Genomic DNA, 7,134 nt, shown 5'->3' on the forward strand with positions numbered 1-7,134 from the left:
GAACCCTTCTGATTCCCTTGGGCCCACCCAGACAATCCAGGATAATCTCCCCATCTCAAGATCCTTTATTTATTACATCTGCAGAGTCTCTGTTGCCATGTAAGGTAACATATTCACAAGTTATGGGGAATCGGAAGTGGTCATCTTAGGGGGGCATTTTTCTGTCTACCACAGTGACTTTGAAAATTTATGCTACTGGTACTTATATGTCAAGACTACACTGAAGAGGAAAAATATATTTCTCGTGATTTTTTTCCTAACAGTTTTATTGAGATATAATCCACATACTACTCATTTAAAGTGAACAATTCACAATGATTTTTAGTATAGTCACAGAGTTGTGCAATCATCACATTTTCATCTTCCATTTTTACATGAGGAAACAAAGGCTTGATACAGTAAGGAAACTTGCTTAGGGCGACACCTAACGACAGTGCTGAGGCATTGCAGTCAGTAGCTGTCAGCACCTGAGATTCCCTTTGTAAAGACCAATCACCTGAGAGCAGTGTGGTGTAGTAGTGAAACACGGAGGTGCTTAGGCCAGGTTAGACTTAAGTTCAAGGCTTTGTTTTTGCTATGTACAAGCGATGTGACCTTTGGTGAAACCTCTTGGGGCCGTGATTTCCTTATTTGCAAAATGAAAACAAACAAATAGAGAGGCTGGAGTCACCTGTAAGATCTCTCCCACCTATGTAATTCCAAGCTTCACAAGGGGGGAAAAAAGATAATTAAAAATAAATTCCCCAAACACTGATGGCAACAAGAGGGTAAGTATTCCCCGAAGACAGAGGATCACACACTTCCCTTGTACTCTGAGCATCTGACACGGGTTTCAGGGGCCCTCACTGATGGGCCTCAGGTGGGTGAGAAAGACAATATGTAAAACGACCCTTATAAAGGCAGAGAAGGGTGGGAAGAGTTGAGGGGCAGGGGCAGCGGCTGCGCAGATTTTAGGGTGGTCTGCCCAGGAGTGGGCGACCATCCCGTGAGGGGGCCCAGTTCATCTACTAAGTGAAAGATAGATGGAAAGTGGAATGTGTTGGAGGGACGGTTATGAAAGTAAATCTTCAGACCCCGATTGGGTGACACCACACCACGTGTCACACAGCTGTAAACCGCACCCCTACCCCGGCTTCTTCCGCCACATCCACTAGTCCACGCAACTTGGTACGCTCGGCCCCTACAATAAGCCTCCTTCCTCCGGTGTGCGATTGGTACCGCCCAAGCTCGAGGAGTTGGAACCCAACCAATGACACACCCTTTGCCACGCCCCTGTCTCTGATTGGCTGAAGAATTTAAAGATCCGGCCGGTGATAGGGTGATTCTCTACTGCCAGTATTTGAAAGTTTCTAGTGCCGGAGCTTCGCCGGCAGGCAAGCTCTGTTCGGCTTGTTAGTCCGGTGCATGTGAGTGTCTACCCGATCTCAGAGATGGGGGGCAAAGAGACTGCTTCTTCAAGGGGTGCATGCTGGAAGGGTGCAAACGAGAGGGTCAGACGGAGGGAGCAAGGATTCCCGGGTCCCACTGCGATTTCTCCGACCAAATATTCTACCCTTTCCCCACGTTGGAGATGGGATGCAACAGGGCTTCGGAATCACACTATCCCAGACCAGCTGTGTGACCTCTCCCAACCTGTTTCCACTTCTGTACACGCGGAAACAGTGAGAGCTGCCCGTCCGCGTATAAACCAGTGAAAATACCTGGAGATAGGAGGAGCATATTACATGTCAGCCCCCTTGATCGTCTCCCCACGTGAGAGTCCCCAGTTTCCCAGGGAGAGGACTCAGTGCCTGCCTTGGGTCTTTTCTAAGCTGCCTTCTTTTCTGTTCAAGGTCTCCCTTTTTCTGCAGCTCTCGCTGGACAGCCGAGGCTCCCCAAACCGGGGTGCATTTGACGCTGCCCATCCACCACTCTGGAAATTATTGTGTAGGAGAGTAATTTCTAATTGAATTTTCGGTTGGTCCCAGTGTCCTTTTACTATCTCTGTGGCCTTTTTGTATTGCTAGTGACAGCCTCTGTGACCCTACGTGGCCTTAACCTCTCTCCTCGTCAAGGCCTCTATACCACCTGTTATGTCCCTGGGTACTCGTGACCCTTATGTTCTGGTCCTTTTGCAGACTTGCAGAAGCGGTGACGATGCTGTCGGGAACCCCGGCAGCGGCAGTGGAATGCGAGGACGCGGAGTTGCGGTGCCGCGTGGCTGTAGAGGAGCTGAGCCCCGGCGGGCAGCCGCGAAGGCGCCAGGCTCTACGCACCGCAGAGCTGAGCCTGGGTCGTAACGAGCGCCGCGAGTTGATGCTGCGGCTGCAGGCGCCTGGGCCAGCTGGGCGGCCGCGCTGCTATCCCCTGCGCGCTGCGCGTCTCTTCACGCGCTTCGCCGCCACTGGGCGGAGCACATTGCGGCTCCCCGCCGAGGGCGCTCCTCGGACAGGCGCTGTGCAGCTGCTGCTCTCCGACGCACCTCCGGATCGCCTGCGCCGCTTCCTGCGCATGCTGCGCGTCAAGCTGGTTGCGGCCCCGGGTCCCCCGCCGACCTCTGCCCGCACGCAGCTGCTAGGCCCGAGGCCCCGCGACTTCGTCACCATCAGTCCAGTGCAGGCGGAGGAGCTGCGGCGCGCAGCTCCCACCCGAGTCCTAGACACCACGCTGGTGAAGCAGTCCATGGAGCCCCGTGCGGGGGCAGAGCCCAGCACTGTGAGGACAAGAAAGGGGGGGACGCCTTGGGGACTGGGTCATGCTACTGAGATGAAAAAGACATTGGAGACTCAAGTTGGGGGAAGGTGGTGGTGTATTTGAGGGAGCTGCTGGTTATCCCAGAGGAGATGCCCATCGGACGTCTGAGTATGACAGAAATGTGGGAGTTGTGTGCTTGTTCCTCATAATGCAATCCCTGAGACTGGGTAAGAGAGAATAGGAAAAGGGGGCCCAGACCTCATTAAAAGAGAAAGCAGAGGAGGCCTAGAAAGGAGACTTCAGAGGAAAAAGAAGAATGTAGTGGCACTGGAGAAGGGAAGCTTTTGGAGAAAACGAAGTGGTCAGCAGTGTCAGGAACCGATCAGATACGGGTGTGACATAGTCTGGTGGGTTTGACAGTGTTTGTGAACTGGGACATATGTAGATCACAGGTTTGAGACTCAGCAGGTGAGAAGATGGAGATGGGGCAAGAAGGGGCCCTGGCTAGGAAGGGTTTTGCTTGGGTATTTTGAGGTGAGAGACAGGTTTGCGATAGGAAGAGAAGTGAGAAGGAAGGATGGGTAAGAGGACCAGGAGAGTTAGAGAACCCAGAGGAGGGAGCTTAGGGAGAATCCAGACCCATGCAGTAGGGTCTTCAGGGCACCAGGAGTCAGTGGAGACCCAGCCTTGGTCCCTTCCTCAAGGAGAGACCTGGATCCCTATAGTTACTGGCAAGATCTCCAGGTGAACCAAGGCTGCCCAAAGGCTCCAATGAATGAAGCCAGCAGAGACATAAGGGCTACCAGGCCTACCATTGCATTGGGCCAAGAAGGCATTGCCCAAGTGGGGAGCGATACTTATGGAGTAAGAGGAGGCCCTGAGATAGCCCTATCCCCCCAGGAAACCCCAAGGTGGCCCCTGCCTGTGAAGAGGCTGAATTTACCCTCCACCAAACCACAGCTTTCTGAAGAACAGGCTGCAGTGCTAAGGGTCATCCTGAAAGGACAGAGCATTTTCTTCACTGGGAGTGCAGGTAGTAGGGAGCAGAGTTGGAGGTGGGAGGGAGGATGGTAGTGGGGTAGGATGGAGGAAAGGTGGCCCTGACTTTGCCCTCTTCCCAGGGACAGGGAAGTCTTATCTGCTGAAGCGTATCCTGGGCTCACTGCCTCCCACAGGCACTGTGGCCACTGCCAGCACTGGTGTGGCAGCCTGCCACATTGGGGGTACCACCCTCCATGCTTTTGCAGGTAAGTGAGAGCCCCTGGGGCTAGAGCTGGGAGCAAGCCATGCTCCTGGGAGGGAGGGAGGGAAGTTCAGGTTTGAGACAGGGCTGGGGTCTCAGCCCAGGCTGAATAGTGTCACTCTCAGGCATTGGCTCAGGTCAAGCTCCACTGGCCCAGTGTGTGGCCCTGGCCCAGCGGCCAAGCGTGCGGCAGGGCTGGCTAAGCTGCCAGCGGCTGGTCATTGACGAGATCTCCATGGTGGAAGCAGCCCTATTTGACAAGCTGGAGGCTGTGGCCAGGTCAGTATGTGCAGTGAAGTCTGGGTTCTGGTGGTTTTCCATGTGGAACCCATCCATCCCAGCCCTTAAAGCATTCTTGCTCCTCTCTAGAGCTGTTCGGCAGCAGAATAAGCCATTCGGAGGGATCCAGCTCATCATCTGTGGAGACTTCCTGCAGCTGCCGCCTGTAACCAAGGGTTCACAGCCCCCACAGTTCTGCTTTCAGGTACCACTTGCCCTCCTTCTCTGCCCTCCCATCCCCCGAGGGTCTGCTTTACTCCCTGACACCTCACCTTACTCCTACCAGGCCAAGAGCTGGAGGAAGTGTGTCCCAGTGACCCTGGAGCTGACCAAGGTGTGGAGGCAGGCAGACCAGACCTTCATCTCTTTGCTACAGGCCGTCAGGCTGGGCAGGTGGGCCCTGTGAATAGTGAAGGGGCCACAAAATAAGGATCCGTGTGTGGGGCAATGAGGAGCATAGGGACCCAGAGCAGGGGGAGATATGCCTCCTGGGCCCATAGATGGTTGTTCTGGGCACTGGGACCCTGCCTCTCCCAGGAGTGGGATCCCCAACACCCACTGCAGGGCCTGGCACAGAGTAGGAGTCAGGGAAGTATGGGCAGATGGACACATGAAAAAAATTCAGAGATGTCAACACTCCTATTTCACAGATGCAGAAACTAAGGTTCAGAGAGGTAAAGTGACTAGACCAAAGTCACAGCTATTAAGTGACTAAGTTGGGACTTGAACCCAGGTCTGACTCTAAAACCCAAGTTCCTTCCACTTTTAGAGCTCGTGGAGTCACTTGGTTGAGGAGGGAAGGATGCAGACATAATTCCAGCCCAGCAAGGACAAAAGATTGAAATGCTACAACTACTCTAACGTGGGTGTAGACAGGCTGGGAGGGCAGAGGACATGAGCCAGAGATGGGTCTTGAAGTCCAGGTCAGATTGGGATGAGCTAGGAGGAGGATGGTAGTCATGAGTTGTACCTCCTGCCTGGGGACAGGAGGTAGGTACGGAGATGCACAGCACACACCAGCATGCATGGGGGACAAGAGTAAAGAGAAATGGCAGAGCAAGGAGAGATGAAGCCAAGTTGTTTCCTCTCCTCCCACAGGGGTTGATGCTGCACCCAGGCCTCCCCATGTGGAAGAAGGCCAGAGATGGAGGGAAATAGAAACATAGGCTCCATTTTTCTCCCAAGACAGCAGGCCAGGGGCTAGAAGATTGTCTCCTGGATAGCAATCTAATTATAGGTTACCAGTATTATAGGTGTCAACATCAGCACCTGGTCTAGGTCCTCTAAACCTCTGGCCCGTGCTCACTCAGCATATCCAACTTCCTGAGGGGCCTTAGGGGTGGGACACAGGAAAGGGTGCCCTCTATGATCACCCCCACACACACCATTCTCAATCTCCATGTATGGGGTCCAATTCAAGAAAGAACAAGTTGGCCAGCCTGGGAGCCAGCAAATCTTGCCCTGATGCCCCTTTCCAGTCTCTAGGCCTAACTCATGGCCTGCTGCTTGGGCCATACCACCCACATGCCCCACCTTCCCTGGTGTTCAGGTGGGCTCTGCCCTGACAGCCCAGCTCCCACAGGTGCTCAGATGAGGTAACTCGCCAGCTCCAGGCCACAGCTACCCATGAGGTGGGGCGAGACGGGATTGTGGCCACAAGACTCTGTACCCACCAGGATGACGTGGCTCTTACCAATGAGAGGCGGCTGCAGGAGCTGCCAGGTGAGCAGGGAGCTGGAACTGGGCTAGACCAGCTGGGAAGGGCCTTCAGGCAGGTGTGGCCTCCCAGGCAGCCTGGGCCCTTGGGATCATTTAGTTATCCAGGCCCCAACCTCTGTGACCATAAAGGCTCTTACATTTGCAGATATAACTATGATTTTGAGAGATGTGGCCTTGAATGGGTCAAGGTCACTCAGCCAGTAAATGCTGGAAGTGAGACTTGAACTCAGGTATCTGATTATAAAGCCCCAGCTGGGCCTGAGCTGTCCCCACTACCTCCCTGCCATGCCCTGGTCTGATATGTGTTTTGAGAACCTAAGCCATGAGTCAGTGACTTGTAATCTGTTTGCCCAACTCTCTTTTCCCAGGTGAGGTACATAGCTTTGAAGCCATGGACAGTGATCCTGAGCAAGCCCGGATCCTGGATGTCCAGTGTCCTGTTAGCCGTCTCCTTCAGCTAAAGCTAGGAGCCCAGGTAAGTAGGAAGCAGAGCCTGGACCCTGGGATCTTGGGCCTCTCCAATCCTCGCCCCTCTGCCCAGGCTGCTCCATAGCCCAGGCCCAGCTGCGATTACAGCCAACTTCCTTCCTCCTATTCCCACCCACCTTCCTGTCTTCAACTTTCCACTGCCCTCCCATTCCTATGCCTGGAGCTCCAGGCAGTGTGGCTTTGGATGAGTCCCTTGCCCTTACTGAAGTTTGGTTTCCTCATCTCTAAAACGAGGAGTAAAATATCTACCTCACAAAGCTATCTTCTGTAGTTTACCCTATACTTTGAGAGAGTCCCCCTTCCTTCTACCATATTGGGAGTGGCCCAAATGGGAGCCTTTTCTCAGTTCTGAAAGGCACCCAAAGGAAAAATGCAGGTACTGTATGGTTGGAAGAAAGGTGGCAGGACCTGGAAGCTATCACTCAAGATTGTGGCCCACAGACATACCCCATAACAGACCTGGAAATTTTCAAAGCCCTGTTACCTTATTGCTCTTTATGCCCTCCTGAGGCAAGCTGAGCAAATGTCATTCCCCTTTGACACAAAGAGAAATTGAGACCCAGGAAAATAAAGCAGCTTGCCACAGGGGTCAGAGTCAGCCGGTGGCCCAGTTAAGGATTAGGACTCAGTGCCCCTCCATGATGGCCCCAAACTTCTCAGAACCACTGCAGTGTCTGTGGGACCTGAGACCAGGTGTAGGAATGGGACAGCTCTCCATGCCTCCTGTTCTC

General features: G+C 53.6%; 1 protein-coding gene across 2 annotated transcripts in view; it reads left to right on the forward strand.

Moving 5' to 3' along the window:
* Positions 1-1,320: 1,320 nt before the first annotated feature.
* The window catches only part of PIF1 (PIF1 5'-to-3' DNA helicase), an 8,232-nt gene continuing 2,418 nt past the window's right edge, over positions 1,321-7,134 (forward strand). Inside the window, exons 1-9 of one of the 2 annotated variants that reach the window (XM_006920266.3) lie at positions 1,321-1,406; positions 2,118-2,694; positions 3,574-3,706; positions 3,795-3,920; positions 4,042-4,195; positions 4,286-4,400; positions 4,482-4,588; positions 5,778-5,917; positions 6,283-6,389. In XM_006920266.3, the coding sequence (XP_006920328.1) occupies positions 2,137-2,694; positions 3,574-3,706; positions 3,795-3,920; positions 4,042-4,195; positions 4,286-4,400; positions 4,482-4,588; positions 5,778-5,917; positions 6,283-6,389 (1,440 nt within the window). In that variant the 5' untranslated portion in view covers positions 1,321-1,406; positions 2,118-2,136. The other variant, XM_015596140.2, reaches the window with a different exon arrangement.

The sequence above is a fragment of the Pteropus alecto genome, unplaced genomic scaffold (assembly GCF_000325575.1).
Source record: "Pteropus alecto unplaced genomic scaffold, ASM32557v1 scaffold86, whole genome shotgun sequence".
In the NCBI taxonomy this organism is placed as follows: Eukaryota; Metazoa; Chordata; class Mammalia; order Chiroptera; family Pteropodidae; genus Pteropus; species Pteropus alecto.